The sequence below is a fragment of the Salvia miltiorrhiza genome, unplaced genomic scaffold, assembly GCF_028751815.1.
Source record: "Salvia miltiorrhiza cultivar Shanhuang (shh) unplaced genomic scaffold, IMPLAD_Smil_shh fragScaff_scaffold_23_2, whole genome shotgun sequence".
NCBI lineage: Eukaryota > Viridiplantae > Streptophyta > Magnoliopsida > Lamiales > Lamiaceae > Salvia > Salvia miltiorrhiza.
Window position 1 is genome coordinate 19,898 of NW_026651447.1, and position 22,543 is coordinate 42,440.

General features: G+C 36.1%; 5 protein-coding genes across 12 annotated transcripts; 3 read left to right on the forward strand and 2 right to left on the reverse strand.

The window, feature by feature from the left end:
- Nucleotides 1-433: 433 nt before the first annotated feature.
- Nucleotides 434-7,698, forward strand: LOC131002844 (uncharacterized protein At4g18490-like). 4 transcript variants are annotated; one of them, XM_057929316.1, is made up of 17 exons: nucleotides 434-572; nucleotides 858-942; nucleotides 2,439-2,531; nucleotides 2,922-3,045; nucleotides 3,337-3,522; nucleotides 3,623-4,645; nucleotides 4,805-4,990; nucleotides 5,060-5,179; nucleotides 5,320-5,460; nucleotides 5,762-5,917; nucleotides 6,011-6,176; nucleotides 6,325-6,392; nucleotides 6,483-6,519; nucleotides 6,664-6,813; nucleotides 6,902-7,012; nucleotides 7,107-7,198; nucleotides 7,267-7,698. In XM_057929316.1, the coding sequence occupies exons 3-16, from the start codon at nucleotides 2,468-2,470 to the stop codon at nucleotides 7,161-7,163; spliced, it is 2,589 nt and encodes an 862-aa protein (XP_057785299.1). In that variant the 5' UTR covers nucleotides 434-572; nucleotides 858-942; nucleotides 2,439-2,467; the 3' UTR covers nucleotides 7,164-7,198; nucleotides 7,267-7,698. The 4 variants fall into 4 exon arrangements, with proteins under 4 accessions (XP_057785299.1, XP_057785301.1, XP_057785297.1 ...); XM_057929318.1 differs by having other exon boundaries at nucleotides 5,323-5,460; XM_057929314.1 differs by lacking the exon at nucleotides 7,267-7,698 and having other exon boundaries at nucleotides 6,902-7,243.
- Nucleotides 7,699-9,495: 1,797 nt separating this feature from the next.
- Nucleotides 9,496-12,689, forward strand: LOC131002847 (NADH--cytochrome b5 reductase 1-like). Of its 5 annotated transcripts, none has more exons than XM_057929322.1 (10): nucleotides 9,496-9,614; nucleotides 9,963-10,089; nucleotides 10,417-10,558; nucleotides 10,711-10,801; nucleotides 10,917-10,994; nucleotides 11,308-11,388; nucleotides 11,548-11,637; nucleotides 12,002-12,067; nucleotides 12,249-12,335; nucleotides 12,422-12,689. In XM_057929322.1, exons 2-10 carry the CDS (start codon nucleotides 9,984-9,986, stop codon nucleotides 12,512-12,514), a joined length of 834 nt encoding a protein of 277 aa, XP_057785305.1. In that variant the 5' UTR covers nucleotides 9,496-9,614; nucleotides 9,963-9,983; the 3' UTR covers nucleotides 12,515-12,689. The 5 variants fall into 5 exon arrangements, with proteins under 5 accessions (XP_057785305.1, XP_057785308.1, XP_057785304.1 ...); XM_057929325.1 differs by having other exon boundaries at nucleotides 9,613-9,782; XM_057929321.1 differs by lacking the exon at nucleotides 9,496-9,614 and adding an exon at nucleotides 9,656-9,787.
- Nucleotides 12,690-14,505: 1,816 nt separating this feature from the next.
- Nucleotides 14,506-16,555, forward strand: LOC131002845 (probable arabinosyltransferase ARAD1). Its single transcript, XM_057929319.1, has 2 exons — nucleotides 14,506-15,703; nucleotides 15,778-16,555. The coding sequence occupies exons 1-2, from the start codon at nucleotides 14,918-14,920 to the stop codon at nucleotides 16,330-16,332; spliced, it is 1,341 nt and encodes a 446-aa protein (XP_057785302.1). The 5' UTR covers nucleotides 14,506-14,917; the 3' UTR covers nucleotides 16,333-16,555.
- Nucleotides 16,519-20,471, reverse strand: LOC131002846 (replication factor C subunit 3). The gene is made up of 11 exons (XM_057929320.1): nucleotides 20,152-20,471; nucleotides 19,925-20,035; nucleotides 19,598-19,630; nucleotides 19,293-19,461; nucleotides 18,849-19,030; nucleotides 18,541-18,677; nucleotides 18,045-18,143; nucleotides 17,678-17,747; nucleotides 17,495-17,569; nucleotides 17,254-17,299; nucleotides 16,519-16,771 (listed from the first exon to the last, which is right to left on the reverse strand). Exons 1-11 carry the CDS (start codon nucleotides 20,233-20,235, stop codon nucleotides 16,713-16,715), a joined length of 1,065 nt encoding a protein of 354 aa, XP_057785303.1. The 5' UTR covers nucleotides 20,236-20,471; the 3' UTR covers nucleotides 16,519-16,712.
- An 820-nt stretch (nucleotides 20,472-21,291) lies between these two features.
- LOC131002861 (LOB domain-containing protein 20-like) lies at nucleotides 21,292-22,543 on the reverse strand. Its single transcript, XM_057929344.1, has 2 exons — nucleotides 22,067-22,543; nucleotides 21,292-21,629 (listed from the first exon to the last, which is right to left on the reverse strand). Exons 1-2 carry the CDS (start codon nucleotides 22,538-22,540, stop codon nucleotides 21,348-21,350), a joined length of 756 nt encoding a protein of 251 aa, XP_057785327.1. The 5' UTR covers nucleotides 22,541-22,543; the 3' UTR covers nucleotides 21,292-21,347.

Sequence of the window (22,543 nt, forward strand, 5' to 3'; positions counted from 1 at the left end):
TTATAAATTATTTTTTGGATATGTTTGATTTTTATCCCATTAAATATAAGAATAATAGGTATAAATTTATCACTTAAAGTGATGATCACATTTTTTATACTCCCTCCGTCCGCCAAAAGTAGACTATTTTTACTATATTGGGCGTCCGCAAAGAGTAGACCACTTTCCTTTTATGGAAATGATCCCACCACCCACTTTAATCTTTTATCCTTACAAACACTCTTTATTTACAAAAAATTCACCCCAAATTCAATCTCAACCACATATCTCATAAAGTGGTGGGACCCTTTCTCCACTACATCAAAATCATCAACAATTTTATTAAATCCCGTGCCCAACCAAAGTAGTCTACTTTTGGCGGACGGAGGAAGTATTTTTTTTGTGAAATCTACATTTTTTTTAATAGAGAATGACGCCATCGATCAGCCGGAATTCGGCAGGGGCTCCGCATTTTGCTCCATTAGTCATGTCATGTGTATATAAAACCCTACAACTCAAAATTTTAACCGCGTGTTCTATTTGGTGGCAGCTTCTCGCTCAAATTCCTGCAACTCTGATCACTCCAACTCAAGGTCTCTCTCTCTCTCTCGCTACTTCGTCTGCAACGTGTACTACCATGCATTTATTATACTTTTCACTGATGGTCAGAATAATTGTGTGATTTCGCTCGATGAAGATTATTGCTATTTTGATTTAGATCGTCAAAAATTAAGCTCAAATTCCTCTGTAACTCTTCAACAATCAGTAGTCATAGCGCGAGAGTTATCAAAATGTTCATCTCAGAGGATGATTTTATCTTCTGTTTGGATTTCGGAGTATTGCTCAGATTTTTATTGTGATTTTGTCGGATTTTCTAGACTATCGGCCATGAGAAGGCAGAGGACGATGAAGTAGAGTATTCAATTCCAGAGTTTGGGGACACAACAGCAGATTCAAGAAAAGGTATTTATGGCAGACGATTTCACTTTACATTTCTTTTTTATGGTGAAGATATTGAATGAATTTTGTTGGTGTGATTAATGAAATCCATGTTTATGCGTAAAATTGCTGAACTCACCTCTGAAATTTTGAAATAGTTGCCGAAATCATGTTTATTTGAATATGTCTGCATCTCCCGATTCCTACATTCTCGCATAGGCTCAGCGCCGCCTCGCATAGCCTCAGCGCCTCCGCACGTCGAGGCGGCCGCCTTTCGCCAACGAGGCGCATATACACAAAAATCTTACAGAGGCGCACATATTGGTGCCCTTCAGTGTCGCCTTGCCTTGAGGTGCGCCTCAAGGCGTCCGCCTCCAGCGATTTTCACAACATTGATCGTATATACTTCTTTTTTTCACTCATTCATTTCCTTTTATTTGAATATATTTTATGGAAACAGATGTAAGGAACTTTTTATCAATGTGGTCAATTTTCTTACTATGAAATAGATTCTGATGTTCCAGTCAATGTCGAGTTATGCTGAGAGTTAATAAAATAAATTAGTAGATTACTAAATTAAAAGTTTCTGAAAAGAGGAGGATAAAGAAAGGAGAAGAAACAATGGATGAAAATATGTGTGGGAAGAGAAGCATGAGATGAATAGAAAGTGGCTGTATGCATATTGTATCAGAATCAGGATTGCCAAAGATGGTGAAATTGTTGAATAGATAGCTCATTATCTGTAGAATATGCCTACGACTCAATCATAAAAACACCACTATGTTGAATTCAATGACATAGCATTCCCTCATGCTACAGATGACCTCGTCCTGAAGGATCAGAAGTTGAGGGATCAGGGACCTGAGTTCATTTAATGATTGCTAATTGTTGGGACAGCCATTGCGAGTGGTGTTTGGTACATGAAAGTAGTATAGCTAGGAATTCAACTATAAAACAACTTATGTGCAGCTGCACATCCTTATACTCAATTACCTCAAGTGATTGCTAATTTTAGAGCTTTCAGCTCTTCAAGGGGTATAATGTCAGTGTTGTTCTATGATACATTTCTTCCTGGCACTAGAAAGCCCATAATTCTCTCGTCTCTAAGGTTATAAACCTGAGAGTGACCTTTTGTTCCTTTAAAAGTTGTCATTCTGCAGTGGTCATTTAGTGGCTTCCTTATCCACTCTGGATGGGTTCTTTGTAATATAAAGAAGAACAGAGATCCAGAAGATTTGTTGTTTCTTGGAGTACCCATATGAACATGCTGGAAATTTACTTTTAAAAAATAAATGCATTTGTGGTAGGGGATATAGTCTATCTTTGCAAGTCTGAAATTATTCTTTAACTTATTACAGGGTTGAATAAAATATGGTTTATCCTGTTATCACACCTGAAGTTGTTTATTAATCTATATCATACCTGGTGCAATGAATAACTGTTGTTACTTGTTACTCTTTCCAATAATTATTTCGTACCTGTTTTATTTTTCTTTCAAACTGAATGGTCATTCTTTGTAGAACAAAGACGTTACTAGCTGCAAACGAAGATGGCAGACCCTCAGAAGAATAATCGTGTTTCTGTCAATGTGAAGGAGAAAGATCCTTTGCAAGGTATTGCATCTGTTTTCATGATCATATCTCTAGAATGGATGGAACTTTTGTAGATTGAGAATTGTTGAGTTGGATAGTAGTGCATCTGTTTATTTAAGTTTATCACATTAGAGAGAATAACATCAGGGACCTAACAAGTCTTTCCAGTGAGGACTTGTAGAGAGTAGTCAGGCTGGATATAGAGGAACCAAAATCCTAATTGTTCCTTTTTCTGGACGAGAACTTGAATCATAATGGTTAATACTGAATATGTGGCAACTCCATTTTAACTTGGGAAACCTATATCTGTGCTTCTAGCAACGGTTTTACTGCCGCAAGTGCATTTTTTTATACATATGTATTATTCTCTGATGTAAAATCTCCCTTCATTGTTTATTTTGCTTGATGCAGATCTGGAAATTGGGAATGATTTCTTTTCTTGGAAATCAATGTCAATTGGAGAGGGGGATGGGCTGGATTTTGACATCACTCCAGTTTCTAAGGGCAATAAGAAACTATTTAACTTTGAGAAAGCGTAATTCAATTTTTAAGTTATTCGTTTATATTTTGAAACTTCAGTAATGTATTTTGAACATTTTTATGGTTTCTGGTCTGTTTAGCATGAATATGGGCATTAATAGGCTAATTTCCTGAATTAATTTATTGATCTTCTTGCCCTCCATCTACTTGAGTTACACAGTTACTCGATTTCTGCTGATTTTCTGCTCTTAGTAAAGTTTGCATTGACGAACAGTTGTAATGTAATAGCAGCTTAAAAAGTTGCAAGTCGTAACCAGGACTAATGGAATCGCTGCAAAAATTCCAGGGATATGGATTTTAATTTGGACGCTGATTTCGGAAAGATGTCATCTTTCAATTTGGATATATCCGATCTGGATAACTCACCACCACTTAAAAAAGATGCAAAATCAAAGGAGAAGCCGCAAGAATCATCCAGTGGAAAGAATAAAGGAAAAACTGATCGCTTTGCTTTTGGATTTGATTTTGACGAGTGAGTGTGCTGATACTCCTTCAAAGTTTTTCTCCTTGCATGCTTCACTTTTGTTGAGGTCATCCTGCTATAACTCTGCACTTATCTTTCCTAAAACTAGGTTGGACGATTTCAGTTTTGACTCCCCAAAAAAAGAAGGTACAAAAGCTCAGAGTGATAACAAAGAAAGTTCTTCAAATGGAAGTGGCTGTCAAGATAAGGAAGGTTCTACTCACATAAATGAAACTGGAAGTAAGAGTACTTCAAAAGATGGACCTCAAAAGCCATCTTTACCAGAGAGCCGGATCACTTTTGACATGGATTTTGAACCCACAAGGGAAATTTGTCCTTCAAATTTTGCCATGGATGACATTGTTACTCAAGAACATTTAGCTGCAATTGATGAAGGACCAACTGGTGAAGTGAAAGGTCCTCTGGAGACAACAATATCCAGGGAAATTCCAAATATCAGTCCATCTAAAAAGTTGGTTTCCCGAGGACAAGTTGATCTTGAAGCTTGTATTACAAATGATGTAATGCTGGACTTGTCATCTGATCATCTGTCTAACGATGAGCCAAGTGGAGGTAATTCATCAGCTCTGGAGAATAAGGTTGACTCTGTGGATGCAAATGCTAGTGGCTCCAAAGGAGAACAAGATGGTAATATGACATTGGTTGCTGATTCAACATTTAGTTACAAACATACAATATCTAGAAACTCACAGCACCACCAGGCTGTTGCAGTCTCCGAGAACATTGACGAGACAAGTGTAGATAATTCATCAGCAGGAGAGAGCAAGGTCAGCTGTATGGATACCAATGCTAGCAGCTTAAATGGAGAACAAGATGCTAACATGGTATTGGTTGCTGGCTCACCCTGTGATTACGAACATACATCTAAAGCCTCCGAGCACGATCAGCCTGTTGTATTCTCAGAAAACATTAATGGCGAAAGGACTCAGGATGGAATCGAAAATCATGCGGACGAAGATAGAGAAAGAGCTGAACTAGGTCAAACTAATTCACTTGTTGAAATTTCATGTACAACTGGGGATGTATCAGGGATATCCTGTGACAGTGATACACAATCTAGCAGGGAGAATCAGGAACCCTCTCACGAAATGATCAAGTCTTCATTAACCAGGTAAGGCTATATGTGCTCTTTTTTTCTTGTTCCAATTTTTTAAACTAAAGTAGTAGTGACACCATTTTATTTGTGGAAATAAATTTCACCGCACTCATGATATTGAACTACTCATTATTTTACTGATGGTTTTTTATTTGTATTGCTATGATGAGGCAGTGAGCCAGCTGATCCATTGGCCAAGCCAATTGAGAACACAACAGAACCCCTTATGAATTTCTCACGACCGTCAGTTCAGTTAGAGAAACCTGAAGGTCCCATCCCGAAGGCGTCAATCCAAGCAACTTTTTCCTCATTAAGTAGTAAACAGATTACCTCTGCTCAACCAAGTCTAGTTAAAGGAAGGTCTGTATATTAATATTTCATAATAATTTATTGATTTGTTCACTCCCTCATATGGCTTGGACAAAACAGGAATGGAGATGCGGCTCAAAGTGACAGAAAACTATCCTTGCAATGTTCTAAAACACTACTGAGGGGGATTATTCCCCAGATTCAGAGTCAGAAAAGCTGCAGTCATCTAAATATTTATGGGTGAGGCTCATTGTTTGTTTCAGATAAGTCAATTTGCTATTTTATATTTCCATTGACCAACACATTATGATATAGAAGCTAAGACTAGCAAGAAATTTTCTTTTAGTAGTCTGACAATTATGCCATGATTAAACATTTAGCAGAGAGGACCCTGTTGCTGATGGTTCACGAAACGGCAGTAACTTGAATGATTCTAGTGCAAAACAAGTTAAGGACATGGAGAAAATAAAATCTGCACCGAGGCAAAGAGAAGTGTTTACGAAAGATCTAGATAATCCCAGGTCTGGTGTTCTTTATCAAGACAACATATGCTAGAAAGAACTTTGTTGATGAAAGATTGATTCTCAGATATCATCCAAATGGTGACAACAGGCTTGGTACCTGAAACCAGGCCAGAAATGGTTTGGTGCTGATGGTCTACACATCTAAGCCTATTGCGGTTATAATCAGAATCATATTATAGTGTTGATATGATACAAAAAATGGTGGATTATATATTTATATTGCATTAGTCTAAGAAATTTTGAAATGAATTTATTTTTGAACCTTTCTGGAGATCTTATGCTGCCTTTTACTGTTCAGAATGGAAACTAATAGTAAAGCAGCAGAAAGCAGTGGAAATCCAAAAATATTAGCATCTATACTGTCAAATAAAAACACTTCTGCTCAAGAACACAGAACTTCTGCAACTGAAGGTGGTAGGAAGCCCCCTGATCTGTCTGGACTGAAACTTTCGAGGTGAAATCATCTTTAATCTTGAGAATTCTTGCTGTGGTTTAAATTGAGATTATTTCCACCGATCAAGTTCTCTATCCAATCTTGAACTGGCAGATTAAGCATTGATTCAACAAAATCACCAATTTTGAGAGAGATTAAACCAGTTGGAAACAGTAGTCAGAAAAGTGTTTCAGTAAGCAAAATACCATTTGGTACTGCTCATCTTTCGGACCAGTGTAGGCAAACAATTTCTACCCTATCTGTGAAGCGAGCATTAGAGGTACTTTTTTCATCGTGGTGTTGTACCTTGTATCTCCAATGATTTAAGATCAGTAACTATATTGTTATCTGTGCATTATCTTTCAGTTTGAGATATATAATTATCACCATATAATGCATGCTCTCAATGGACTTGGTTTTTCGTACAGGATGACACTGCAGATACTAGTGCCTTACATCCAGCTAAACGTCTTTCTCAATCAGTAGCTACGAGCAGGTTTCCTATCATTCCATTTGATATGATAGTTTGTTGAAATGTGACCTTCTGGATTATATACTCACGCCTGATGATCTGTGAAATATGCAGGAATTTTTTGGAAACAACAGAAAAGGTTCTCAAAAAGGTAATTTAGTGAGCGTTTAATGGAATAAGAATGAAATGCTACATGTTTATCAGTCAAGAAAGCAGTCCAGCAAGAAAGGAGCAAATAAAATGTTGAGCTACTAAGGGTAAAAGATTTGATGGCTCATGGGTTTCCAATTACTAGGTACCCATCAATCGCATGGAAGATGATCGCATCAAAAGCACAATCGGAAACTCCCATGAATTGAAGGCTAAAGGAGTAGAGATATCATCCTCGACAAAAAATGATAGCAACATCAAACTGGCTGATGCTTGCAGCAAGGAACTTGATGACGTAAGAATGATTGCCCTTTTCGTATGATTCCAGTTTTGAAGAAGCTAGCATTTGTGGAGTTCATTTTTTCCTTCGTTTTTGCTTGCAGCTTTGCGACATCCTGCGCAAGAAACATGATGAGGCCAAAGAACTACTGGCTCAAGCTATATTGAACAACAATAAGCTGCTGATGCTCAACAATCCCCAGTTGGATGAGAAGATATCCTTCAAGCTTTCCACTTCTACAGATTTTGTGGGTTCGATTTTCATAATTCATGCGAATACGCACTGTGTTGGCCTTTACTACTTATAACATTCGCGCAACTCAGAATTTGTTTGCCAGATTAACAGTCGGCGGCATTCAAGGATGAAACCATCAACTTGCGCAGTTATTTTTCATATCAAGGTAGCATTTTGCCCATTGATCTTGGTCAATTGATTTTTAATTTGCTTATCTTGACCTATGTTCTTCAGGTAACCTCGGTAGCAGCATTATCAATGATTGTGGAGAAACTTAGTCTGCTTTCTCAACTCTCAATCTTTTTTTACATACTTAAACACTTCAATCACACACATGAGCATCGTCTCATCTCATAGCTTGCAGTGGTAATTCAATAATACGCGTATAGCCCCAATGAAATACTTAATTCATATGCTTCGAATCCTGATCCTCATAATATATATCGAAATACAAATAAACGGGCCCCTATATTCCTTGGTTCCAGATAAAGTCCACATTAATGCGCTTAATGGCGCCGTTGAAATCTTTGAAAATTCGGTAAAAGTTGCCTGCTTAACGCCGTCTAAGTAGGGCGTGCTGCGCGCACAAATTGGTCGATTTGGCATGCTGCCGTACTATTAATTTTTTACTCTAATCTTTTTCCCAATTGTTTTTGGTTTTCTCAACTCTTCTCTGTTCCTTTTTAAGAAAATTCAACGTTACTGCGTTCAGTACTGGATGTCAAGCAAATTGTTAATAACGATGATTCATTGAATTCCACCAGCAGAGAATGCACACCTCAAGATTTCCCCCTATCTTTATTATTTAAACATATTAATGTGTCAAGTCAAAAAAAAATAAAAAATACTAATACTAATGTGTTGTTAGTAGTTAATAGGCGCAATAGTTTTTTAAGAATACAAAGATGATGTCATATTATGAAATGAACACATATTATAAAGAAATTCCACACCATAATAGTCAAACTAATTAAGTAATTAGTACAAAGATTAGACAATATAATATTCAAATTCAAATAAATTTTAAAAACTATTCACACTTTTGTGGAAATTGAACCTAAGACTTCTAATTAAATAAAAATTTTGATGCTTCAACTTTACTATTTAGACTAGACATTATCAAAGGATGCAATGCTTTTTTAAGCGATGCAATGTTATTAATAGTTAACGAGTACAATATACACGTCAAATATTTGTGTATTATATTTCTAAATACTCTGTGGCCTGATCGTAATAACAAATAATATAATAAATAGTATTAATTTCTCTCTCCATCCTATAAAGATAGTCTTAAGAGAGAATGACATGAGTTTTAATAATTGTAGTTAAGTGTATTGTGAGTGAATAATGACGTTTAAATTAAATTAAAATGGTGAACCATATATAGTAAATATGTAAATAAGTTAATATATTGAAGGTAATATACATTCATTTACTGTAGGAATAGAAATATTTTTTGTGAATATTTCAAAATAAAAAATGGGTCAACTTTTGAGATAGCATAAAACTCAATATTTGACCATCCATCTTAAAAACAAAAAAATTGGATATTTTTGTAATTTTGGACTGTATTGCCCTTAATTTGGACGGGGCCAAATTGGGTTGGGTTGACCAACTTTTGAGATAGCATAAAACTCAACATTTTCTGGTTTATATCATGACCTTATAATTTGGCCAGAAAATACATCAATTTTCAATTTAATAGCAATTATAACATGACTTTATAGTTTGGCCAAAAAATACACCAAGTTTCAATTTATTCTCAATTATAACATGACCTTGTAATTAATTTAGTATAATAATATCAAGTTTAATACATTAAATATTTTAAATTTTCTTTTCATCTCACAATATACTATATATAAATACATATATATTTGATAAATATACATCTATATGTAAATAATATATAATATTATTTACTTTTTAACATAGTTTCTATTATATATGTACGTAATTTTTTTAATTGGTCCTAATATTTTATAATTTCACAATTTAAATAAATAAATACTTATTATATATATAATATATTAATAGAATATTAAAATCAAATTTATATATATATATAAACAAGATATTATATTGATGGCTTAAAAATACATACATATATATATATATACATATATATATTATGAAATAATTATTATGAAATAATTATTATGAAATAATTAATAATCTAACTTAATTTTTATAAAAATTAATCAATCAATTAAAAATATTTTATACATAAAAATTTAATATAAATACAATAAATATTAATACATCTATGACGAAAAATAATCTAAATAAGGTCATGTTATAATTGAGAATAAATTGAAATTTAGTGTATTTTCTGGCCAGACTATAAAGTCATATTATAATTGCAATTAAATTGAAAATTAATGTATTTTCTGGCCAAATTATAAAGTCATGATATAAACCAGAAAATTGACAAAGCATATGTATTTTCTGGCAATAACCCCAATATAAAACACCAAATATGGGTGTTTGTCTCTGTTTTCTGGAAGGCATCAGTGATAAAACCAGGGGCCGCAGACATTGTTGGCTAGCGGAACCTCAACTGGAGAGCTGTAGGTTGGTAGGTAGGTGATAATTTCTCTCACCAGATCTTTCTCACTCACAATTTCTTTTTCCCCACCTACTCCCATTGCTTGCGCGTACTGTTGCATTCAGCCCTATTTTCATTTACTTATTTTGTTAAATACTCTTAATTGGACTCATTGTAGCATTATTCCAAACTGTGGACTCAAGTATGGTATCCCTCTCTGCTATAAGGCATTTCTTGGCATCTTAAACAACAAATAACCACCAACCCATTTGCTTTTCTTGGTCATTATGTCCAGATTTAGATGCTATTTATATGTATTTATTATATTCTAGTGAGAGATAGTTCTATTTTTATAAGCTCTCTTCCTTTTGTAAATTGTTAGGTGGTTTAAGTTATTGGAGCTATGGATTTCCTGGCAACATCTGAAGGCCAACTAGTAGTTGGAGTTGCCGTCGGTCTCGTAGCTATTGCTGCTGCCTACTTCTTGTTTTCCTCCAAGAAGCCTAAAGGTTTGGTTATATTTTTAGTGATTCTAATTTTATTTCATTTGAGTGAGTGTGTGTGTTTAGTGAGTATTGTCTGGTAATCTGCATGTAGCTTAGAGAAAGTATTTTTTTTTATTGATTTTTTTTCCATCTCAATTAGGGATTCAATCTTTGCCTAGATTTATGCGTACAATGAGTGCAGGGTTTAAAATTTACAAATTTCTGTTTGAATTAGGGGTTTCTTCAGTTATCTACCTACTTTCTTCCAAAAAACTTTGAAGTTTTCGAGGGGATAGAATAATGTCTTTATATACATGCATATTATATGTTGCTTTCCTGGGTAATTGGCAGTGTGCTTGGATGCCGAGAATTTCAAGGAATTTAAGCTTGTGAAGAAAACACAACTCAGCCATAACGTGGCTAAGTTCAGATTTGCTCTTCCTACGCCTACTTCTGTATTGGGTCTTCCTATTGGACAGCACATAAGCTGCAGGTTGAATCTCTAATTCAATTATTGTTCTCATGGTATCTGATACATCATACATCTAGTAATTGGTATACGGGCATATTGTGTTGATTTTGGCCATTGGAAGAGAAGGCATACTTAGGCTTGATCGATAATTTTGATTGCTTTTATCGACACAGGGGTAAGGATAGTCAAGGTGAAGAGGTCATTAAACCATACACTCCAACTACTTTGGATTCTGATGTTGGATACTTTGAATTAGTTATCAAGGTGCATTTCGTATATTTGTCAACCTGTTTATTTGCTGGCATGCTGGTATACAGTATCATACTTTCACTTTTCTTGGGTCTCATTTGGTTTGCTTTATGGCATTTTGCAATTACAGATGTATCCACAAGGGAGAATGTCTCATCATTTTAGAGAAATGAAGGAAGGTGATTATTTGGCTGTTAAAGGACCAAAGGTACATGCTGTATAATATTAAGATATATTTTGCACGCTGATGATGTGATTTATAATTTTATCGGTGTCAAGGCCTTCTGATTTCCTTCCTTACTTTTGAAACGATCAAAAGTTGAATAATTTTAGGACTCCAATATGTAATATGACCTATATGTTGCTAGCCAATCTATTGTAGGGTAAAGCAGGTCTTCTACCTCTGGTTATTCATTTGCATGTGCTTGTGGCATTGAGTCGCATTCTATTATTTATGTGGACTTAATTTGGTAATGCATCTGGAAATCTACTCTTAATTTTGATTTCTTTATCAAAACTAGGGCCGCTTTAGGTATCAACCAGGCCAATTGAGAGCATTTGGTATGCTTGCTGGAGGCTCTGGGATTACACCAATGTTCCAGGTTTATATTCAATCTCTTCATGTATATACATATATATTTGGGTTCAGACATATTATGTCTAGATAGATTCTTCTTTCAAACCTATGAATGTTTTAATTTCATAACTAAATTATGAATCTATCATCAACACAGTTTATACATTTTGGCATTTCTGTTTAGGTTGCCAGAGCAATCCTGGAGAACCCCAGTGACAGAACAAAGGTGCATCTGATTTATGCTAATGTTACGTCTGATGACATTCTACTAAAGGTAAGTTGTAATATCTTTTCTCCATCTGCGACTTGAATTATGCATGCTTAAAGCTGTCTATCGAAAAAAGTAACTTGAAATAGTTAGAATGAAACACAATTTGAGCTTGGTGATAGCTCAGTTGCATACGGACTGGGATAATTCATGAATCTTGTGCAGTCGAAATGTCTGATAAATTTGTTGAACAAAAATTATTGCCCAGTAGCTGCAGAACGAAAGTATAAGGGAAAACTTAGTTGAATCAATTCATTGTTCTTGTTCTATGGCGTATTCATTTTACGTATATTTGGTGATAGTATGGAATAATATAAACTAGTTTTTTAACTATTTTACGATCCTGAATAACTGTAGTTTCTTGCTGCAGGATGAAATCGATGGTCTTGCCAAAAACTATCCTGACCAGTTCAAAGTTTACTATGTGCTCAATCAGGCAAGTTTACCATCTATAAATCCTAGCACGAGGCAACCTCAGCAATTACACTTTTATTCTGAATGATTTCTGCACTTGTCACTTTTTGCACAACTGTTCAGAAGCAGTAAAATGAAATAATCTATGTTACAGACGACTATCCCAACTAATGGATTGTTGTTTGTTCGAAAAATTTCTATAGCCTCCTGAAGTATGGAATGGCGGGGTTGGTTTTGTGTCGAAGGAAATGATTCAGGAGCACTGCCCTCCTCCAGCCTCCGACATTAAGGTTTGAATTTAGCCATGCGAACAAATTAGAAAAGGAAAAATAGGTATGAAGTTTGAAGCAACAAATCTGTTACTGTGATTATGCAGATTCTGAGATGTGGTCCGCCTCCAATGAACAAGGCCATGGCTGCTCATCTTGAGGCACTTGAATACTCAGCTGAGATGCAGTTCCAGTTCTAACTTTCCCAGCGGTTGTTGAGACTTGATTTTATCATCTTCTTTCGGGAAATTACTTTTGATTTGCACCTTGTAATATAGGATTTTCCGTTTTCCATTTTTCAATTAAATTGTTGAGAAAGTGTAAACCTTTTTTTCCTCTTACCTTAAAATAAGCGATTTCCCCTGAGTTAAGTCATTAGGTCGATTCATCTCTAGTATTTTCTCTACGCAAAAATTTATGTGTGGACATTCGTAATTCTTCCGTCTCGTAAGAGTGTATCATATTTTTCATTTTCGTCCGTCCCATAAGAATGTATCACTTCTATTTGGGACATGACCTCACTTTCTTCTTTGAACCACAACCAACAAACGCTCATTTTCACTCAATACTTTATATATCAATTTTTTTTTTAAACTCGCACCATCTCTTATGTGATACACTTTTATAGAACGAACGGAGTGAGTATAATTTAGTTAAATCATAATTATAATATAATGAAATCCTAATTAGGGTAATGAAGACGGTTCTCACCATGCTTTTTTTGTGTGGCACATAGTGTTTAATATGAGAGAGTATTATACTACTAATTGATTTTTACACCTATCGTTTTTTATTAAGTTTCCTGGTCGTTAAATTTACACATACTAACGAAAAATGAAATTTATGTTTATAATTTTATTAATTATCGTGATAAATGTATATATACAGTTTAATTACCATATCCTGAAAAATATTAATTAAGGATAAGATAAGAAGAATATTACTTAATATATTGGATATTTATTAGGGAATAAAAATAAAATAAAATGGGACATCTATTAAAAAAATTATTATTGTAATAAAAAAACAAATAGCGCGAAAATCAATTGTAGGCATCTGTTTAGACAAATACCTATAGATCGAATTTATTCTAATTTCTAGAACTGAAATCGTTTTAACTTGAATACGTTACGCATCTAGTATATATTTCACATGCAAAAAATTGTTCTCAAATTATCTAGTTTAGTCGTGGGATACCATGAGCTAAAAATAACAAAGACCAACTATCTAGGATCCATCAACACATAAGTATGAGCGATTTTTTAGGATCTATCAATTCTTGCAATTAAAGCCGGTCTAGGTTAAGACCTTTTATGAATTACTTAAAATTTTTGTGTTGACCATACGGAGTAATATTTTAAGGCAAATTTGTGAATTGGTTAAAGCCTAGCACAGAAATTTGTACCGACCATACTAATAATTAAAGGCAAATTTGTGTATTGTTATATAAAGACTAATTTATTTATTTATTTTCAAAGTCTTTCGTGCTTCACCGTTTTGGCATATTTGACTTGTTTGGCAGCAGTCTCACCTAGCCACCGTTAACATTTAATAACAGCATCAAACTGCCATACAGTATTATCAGATCTCAAGAAATTACAGTCATGTGACTGTTTTAATGTTTTTTATTTTTAAATGGTATAGTACTGCATAATATTTTGTATTGCAAGAAAGGAAGTTGAAAATGATAGGTCTTCGATTTTTTAGGGAATAAAAGACGTACTAGAAACACTTATTCAAGAGATAATACTTCTTGAAAATGAACTGACTTGGCTACAAATTGAATTGGTGCAGAGTTTTAAACTCCCTCCATAAACCAAACTAGTACGTTTAAGTTTAGTCAAATATTTTCTTTTTTTGAGAGCATTTAGCTTTCATATTCATGTCTCACCGAAACTACATACTAACAGGTTTCCCATTTAAAGAAATTAAATAATAAATGGAGATGAAAAGGTTACCTAAAAATATCAAATTAAAAATATTAGAAATTTAATGAAGGTTGGATCCATTTGTTCATGACATGTAGTCTGTACTTGGTGTGTGTATTTTAATTTAATTTTTTTTTTATCTGTGTCAGCAAAGAGATTTTTTTTAGATAGAGTGTCCCAAAAATAGTTCAAAGAAATGTACAGACTTATTTTATAATAATACACACATATATTATTTTTGGATTTTTCGTACCTCGAGAAGGTCCATTTATTTAGTATTTATATGCACATCGTCAGCAACATAAACAATCCAAAATGCCCTCCCCCAATACAAGTGTTAGGTATTTATTACCCACAAAAGCCTCGGAAAATTAAAAAATCAGAATATTTTTGCAGTAAAAAAGAAAAAAAGAGTTTTTGTTTAATTACATTTGACAAAGATGAGATGAGCCCGCTTCTTCAGATGCTTCCTACACTCACGCTACACAAGCACCAAAAAGAAACAAAGAAATCAGCAAATTTCTTCAACACACAAGTAGTCCCGCGAGACAGAAAACACCTAAATAAATAAAACCAAGAAAAGAAAGGAAAGGAAAAGAAAAGAAAAGCCCCAATCTGAATCAAATATCATCTGGGTTTTGTTTGCAATCATACAAATCCCAGTCTCTCATCTCCATGCATGCAACCAAAATGTCAAGAAATCTAGGGCTCCTCCTCCTCCTAATATTCTTGATCCCAACAGCACTTGTCGTAATCTCTTCCCTAAACATGCTACGACCAAACGCCGCCTCTCATTTCATCGACGAAGCAACAAAATGCAGCACCAATAACCACCGAATCCTCAAGGTGTTCATGTACAACCTGCCCCCCGTCTTCCACTTCGGCCTATTGGGATGGAAAGGCAACGGCCACACCCTCTGGCCCGACCTCCGCCGCCGCCACATACCCCAATACCCCGGCGGCCTAAACCTGCAGCACAGCATTGAATACTGGCTCACTCTCGACATCTTGAGCTCCCAATTCTCCAAGAATTTAAGCGGCCGCAGCGCTGTCAGAGTCGGCGATTCGCGCCAAGCCGACGTTGTTTTCGTCCCGTTTTTCGCCTCCATTAGCTACAACCGCTTCGGCAAGAACCAGAAGCGGAGCAAGAAGAGCGCCGACGATATGTTGCAGGAGAAGCTGGTGCACTTCTTGGTAGCTCAGGAGGAGTGGAAGAGGTCTGGTGGGAGAGATCACATCATCGTTGCTCATCATCCTAATAGTCTGCTCTATGCAAGAATGAAGCTCTGGCCTGCCATTTTCATCCTCGCAGATCTCGGCAGATATCCTCCCTCCCTTGCTAATGTTGACAAGGATGTCATCGCCCCTTACAACCATCTCATTCCGGCCGGCCACCAGGACTCCGGCTTCCACGGCCGCCCCACCTTGCTGTATTTTCAAGGAGCTGTGTATAGGAAAGATGTGAGCCTTCAATCATATTCAATTTTTCTTCTCACTTGTTTTGGTTGATGGATTTGTTGATTTTGGTTTTGCAGGGTGGAACGATTAGGCAAGAGCTCTTTTACATGTTGAGAGATGAAAAAGATGTGCATTTCACTTTTGGGAGCATAAAGGGTGATGGGATTAACCAGGCTTCAAAAGGGATGCACGCCTCGAAATTCTGCCTCAACATAGCCGGCGACACGCCCTCGTCCAACCGCCTCTTCGACGCCATTGCTAGCCACTGTGTGCCGGTGATCATCAGCGACGACATCGAGCTGCCGTTCGAAGACATTCTCGATTACACCGAGTTCTGCGTCTTTGTCTCCACAGCAGATGCTTTGAGAGACAAATTTCTCATCAATTTCATTAGAGGCATCAGTAAAGAGGAGTGGAGTAGGATGTGGAGAGCGCTCAAACAAGTGGAGCATTACTTCGAGTTTCAGTATCCGTCGCGGAAGAACGATGCCGTTCAGATGATATGGCAGGCCATCTCCAGGAAGATTCCGGCCACCAAGAGGAAAGTTAACCGGGCGAGCCGGCTTTCTCGAATGGCTGTCGCCGGAGAGAGGAGGGCCATTGCGGCCCCTCTGCCGAGAAATTTTTGGTGACAGTTTAGCAAAACAGAGTTTACTAACTAGATGATAGCAGAATATATTACACTGTACATAATGTTCCAACCATTCATTTCTATCTCAGTCTGATTGAATTGGTGGTCATATTTTACTAGTATTTTTTTTGGTCTGTTGAGTTTTGAACTTAACAGGAAACAAGATTGCGACAATTAAACTGTTGAATGAGAATCAGAAATAGTGATGGATATCTCTAATGAAACATGAAACATCATCACACTGCACATACTGTAATGAGTTGGATGCAAATCAAAGTGAATGACTGCACAACTGATAACAATTGAACATAAATCCTCTCTTAATAGGCATTTATGGAAGTTCAGCCAAACGTCTTGTCTCACGGCAGGATTTGCACGAGCTCAGCCGAATGTCTCAATGAGGAAACCCTTGTAGATGCTCATGAACTTGGCTACAAATGCTGCAATGTCGAGTAAAGCAATAGTGTAAAGTTTTACTTGTTAGTATGTAAGCAGTATCAGTTGTTATGTGCTTATACAGCTTAATCAAGGTAGACTCTAAATCAGAAGGAAATTAAAACCAAATAACCACCTCATATTCACATTCTATAAGTGAACATAAACCAAATAAGGCGTGAAGCAATGTTATCTTGGAAGAGAAATGGTCAGAATGTTCAATCTTTACTCAACACTACGAGGTAATAAGCTGAATGCGGAGAAATTAATTTAGGATGCCCAAAGCAACTAGTTAAAGAAAATTATGAAGCTGTTCAACAAGAGGATTATCATGCTGGAATTGAAAAAATTGTTAAAATTCCTATATTTCTTTTTGCATCTCACTGATCCAACATAATTATCTGAGATGAAGAGTAACACTTGAGAATTATGTCAAAATAACTGCATCAATTGTTCACACAAAAGTCAGCAAAATTACATGACGTACCTTCAAGGTGGAATATTGCTTTCTGTCCAAGACGCAATCTATGTTCCTGCGAGAAGCAAGTTAATACTGCAGTTATATCTACGGCAACTTAGTTGAGCACAAACTTTACACTACAATCCAACTCTAAATTGAAAGTCATTTTTATATACGTCACTTGTCAGAAAAAGCTGATCTTCTGCTTTCCACTTAGAAAGGAGGGGCAGGGAGGGGAGGGGAAAATCATAGTGCAATCAGAGCTTACATAATAAGCTGCCCAATGAGAGATCTCATGCTTTAGCTCAGAGTCCAATTTCTTCAGCAATTCATGAAGCAATCTCTGCAATGAAAAGAAAACGTTCTTCAGTCTCATACTGAAAATGCTAGCTATATAATCCTTTGGCTCGAAGAAGTGAATGGGGTTGGAAAAGCACTAAAAAAAGTCAACCTTTAAAATGATTTCTGGAGGGATACAATTAACAAGTAACTCGTATAGCTTTCCACGGACCTCAAACAACCTACACGAAGAAATGCATTAGACAGAGAGGCAAAGAAATCAAAGTAATAAGCTGCATTCCAAAAATATATCGGCATCGTAAAAAATGTTATCATGAAACAGCATTTCATAGGGTACTAAGATGAGCTCAGCTATAAGTCATTTATCATCAATGATGAACTCATCAAAGCAATCCTACATGAAAATTTCATGTGCTCATACATTAACAAAACTACCTATAAGAGAAATGTAAGGAAAATAAATTAGCAATGATCTTGAACCTAAGGTGTCTCTGACAAAAAGATTGTTATTGCAAAACCTTTTAGGACTCTGCTCCTTAAATATGCTTGATGCTATTTCCGAAACATATTCCTCCCAATCCATAGGTGGTATTGCCTGGTTGGGTGCAAAAGGATACCTAATTGAAAGTCATGACATTAGCACATAGTCATGTAATCATAATAAATGCCTATAGTAGAAAGTTTATTACTCCCTCCGTCCCTGAAATAAGTTCCTCTTTGGGGACGGCACGTGTTTTAAGGAAAAGTGGTAAAGTGTATTGATAGTGGAGAAAAATGTGTTATAATTAGTATTGGGAGTGGTGAAAAAGTGAAAAAGTGTTATAATTAGTATTGAAAGTGATGAAAAAGTGAAAAGTAAGAATAAATAAAATATTATTAGTGGTGAGGTAGTTATCCAAAAATGGAAAGAAAGAAAGAGGAAATTATTTGGAGGACGTCCCAAAAAGGAAAAAGAGGAACTTATTTCAGAGACGGAGGGAGTATAATTTTTATAAATGCAAAACAAATCTCAACTGTTGGACACGACAAGTCTCAAATAATAGTATTGCCCTCCTTAGGCTTCGATTAGATTGATGAGCTATTCGATCAGCAAATCCAGGTGGGAGTTGCAATGCTTCCTTCTTGCCAATAAATTCCAACACCGTTGTGATCTGACACGGAAAAATAATATATCAACACAAGTAGAGAACAAAAATATAAAAACATACTAGAAAACTACGTATAAGTTAAAAAAAATGTTGTAGTTGTTACACTGAACTATGACTGTGCTACATACTTAAATAAATGGAGTGAAAAATTAGATAAAAGGAAGAGATAATGACCTCTCCTTCTGTTGGTGCATTTATGCGCAAGTTCAGACAACGAGAGCGGATGGCTTCAGTGACCTTAGAAGAGCTATTACAGCAGAGAATTAGCCGACAGGATGCACTATATTTCTCCATTGTTCTTCGTAGAGAGTGCTGCGCTTCCCTTGAGAGTTTGTCAACCTCATTCAACACGAGAACTGATATGCCCAAGTCCATGTTATTGGTACAGAGAAACCAGATATAAGAACTGACTGAAATTCATCCTAATAGTTATTTCAAGAAAATTAAGAGAAAGGGAAAAGGCACTGCAGACATCATCATGAATCTGTTAAGTTGTATACATTCCTTCATACCATTTCAAGAATTATAGCTATTAAACAGCTAAAGAAGCATCAACGCCATTGATACACAAGCAAATCCTAGTCAAAACATTGATACAGGCAAGAAGGGCAGATTTACCTTTGAAACCCTTTTTTCCCTTGGTGTCAATTGGTCGGTTCTTCGCCATTTCCTTAATTATCTCTTGAACCACATACCGATCTTGAAATCCTGCATCACTAGGATTCAGTTCAACATGATGCGTGCTTGATACTGTAGTAAGCTCTACATCAATTGCTCTTGAACCAGCCTGCGGACACAAAATTAAATGTTTACTCAAACTATAACGTCTAGAAAAATCAATCCATGCAATAACTCTGGGGCAGAGCAGAAATAGCATCTCGGACTACATATTGCGTCATAAATTTTGGGTGAGAAATACTCACATCAACTCTCCAGTTTTTGTTTTCCACTTTAACCTGCAGAACAACATGAAATAAGTCAAATCAAAGCATCCTTCATCAGATAGAATAGTTTTGGATAGGCTAAACTATGTAAAAAATTTAATTTTCCACATTCTCATCGGCTAAGTAATAGGTCAAATTGCTCTCAACAGAACTCGAGAAGCAACAGAGTATGAAGTTGCTCACACTAAATCCTCATTGTTAGGGCCATATTTAGCCAATTTGCATATCTCCAAATATAAATCACTAAATTTAACCATAACTAGTCCAACGACAGCCAGAACTGAAAAACAATTACTAAAATATCACCTTGTCAGCTCCAGGACCAAATATTTGTCTGAGAAGGGCCATAATTAGGGTTTTCTTACCCGACCCGGATGGTCCATAGAATAGCAGATGGGGACAATCCTGCTCAGTCACCTGTATTCAAACAAAAAGTAAAAATTTATGGACCAAAAAAAGCAAACAAATTTTGAAGCTTCGGCCAATCGAAATTAAAAATGTGAACGAATTTGATCGATTTCATCAACGATTACCAGTTTCTTGAGATTTTGGGCAATATCTTCGTGGACCAGAACCTTGTCTAGGGTTTTGGGACGATATTTATCCACCCACAACATCTCTTCTTCAAATTCAATAAGCACCTTCTTCTTGTTGTTGTTATTTTTCAAGATTTGCACACACAAACACACGCAGCGAAGGTGAGTATGGAACAACTTCTGTGCGGGTTTGTGGGTCAAAAACTCAAGAGGGCAAGACTAGGAGTGGCGGGAAACGGTAGGTTAGGTCGGAAGCCTTTCAACTAAAGTCGCTCTTGGAAAAACAGCGATTTCCTCTGTTACTATCACTTTCTCGTGACTTTTTGGTTTGATAATATTGAATTTATTGACAAATTAGAATGGGCTTGGGCTAACATAAAAAAATGAACAGATTTGGGCTAATTATTATTGGCATAGGGGTGCAATCAATTTGAACCCACCTCATGTAGTGTCTTAAAAAATTGATTCACTATAATTACATAATTATTTCTAATAAATTATTAGTTATTCAAATTAAGAACTTTACTCTTTTTTGATTAGCTAACAAAGTATGTATCTTATGGAGAAAAAAGGGTACAGATAATTAATTTCCAAATAATTTAGTTGTAGAACAATTGAATAAAAATGACATTTTGAGTAGCTTGATCAAATATAACATCTCACAATTATTTGCGCTTTATTTTTTTTTATTTTTTTTTTTATAACATGTTTCTTGGTCTCATGTTTATAGAAGATTAACCTACTCAATTACCCCCTTTTCAATTTCTGTTGTTCATTAAGTTATTTTTTTTCAACAATTAAAAAACAAACCAACCTCATTTGTGTAAAAGGATGATTTTTATGATTCAAATCGTGTTGGCCTAGCGGCAGAGTGGTTAATGCTTAAACTCAAAGGTCTTGGTTCAAGTCCACGGTCTTTAAATTTACTTATTTAATTATTAATTTATAATAAAAAAATTAAATACGACGATCAATAAATTATTGCAGTTTTGAGGACACTTAATTTTGGTTGGTCGCATATAATTGGCGCATTCCCAAAAAATCATATACACCCGTTTACCAACTTCTCTAATTAATATGAGGTTACACGTATGGTAATTATTTTTGGAGGGCACAAAGATTATTGGCGAGGAGTCATGGAAACAACATTTAATTTATTTCTTACAAATACATAAATGGGTATATAAATTAAATCATTGAAAAATGTTATTAGCAAATGCAACAACTGCAGGATCATGGGTCTCTTCCTCCTCTTCGTGATCTTCATGCATGGGCTCAAAACTGTTTGTTTCCCCAAAGTTAGGGCTGAAACTGTGCATGCTAATTAGGTTGTTCGAAGCCGAAGAAGTGTTGGAATAACAAATCTGCTGCTGCTGCTGCTGCTGTGGTGGATTTTGAAATGCATTTGCCATCACATATCTGCTGTTCATTAGCTGAGTTTGCACCACTGATAGCTCTGCTTGAAGTGATGCCACCTGTATATTTATCACAACCGATCATCTCGATTTTACAACTTTCTTTTAAGCTACTCACAGACACTATTTATTCGTGATTAATTTTAGTAGCCTCAGATGATAAAGTTAATTCGGAGATGTTTAATTTCGCTATATTTCAGATTTGTAAATTGAATTGGCCGTTATGATCATATGTGGTACCTCCTATTTCCTCTAAAAAAACAAATAAAAGATATATAGTACTACCTTAGTTCTTATTGATATTTATATATGTAGACAAATTTGCTTCAGTCACCAGCTCGCTGCAACTATATATGTATGCTTTAATAAATATTAAATATTGATGAATTTAACTGTTCCATCAAATTTCCGTGCAGATGGTCATATTACCGACGTTCCCATTATCTCAAACTTGGGAAATCAATCTCCATTAACAATTAATGAAATTAAAAAAAAACCTGCTGCTGCAGCGCAATAATGGTGGAGACGCAACCGTAGACGGGGTCGGAGAGCCTGGCCTGAGCCTCGTAGGAAATGGTGACGACGGCATCGTGGCGGCGGTTGGGCGGGATGTGCAGCAAGAGCTTGGAGACGTTGCTGGCGCCGAAGACCTTGTGAACCGCGGCGAAGCGGGCGGCTCCCTGGTCGGAGCCGAAATGAGGGGCAAATATGCAGCCGCTGATGCACTTCCTTCTGAGGAATTTGCAGGCGCCGCATGGCGCGTTGGGCGGAGGGGCCTCGGCGCTCCTCTTTCCGGGGCCCTTGCGGCGGCTGTCGGACGTGCCGTCGTCTTGAGGCGGCACATCCATGCAGGGTGTTGTGAAAAGGAATAAATGAATTGGATTATGTTTATAGTGGGTGATGAAATGAAGAGGGCCACGTAACTCTCGTGAAGGGGTTGGCAAGAGAGAGAGAGAGAGAGTGAGTTGCATGCA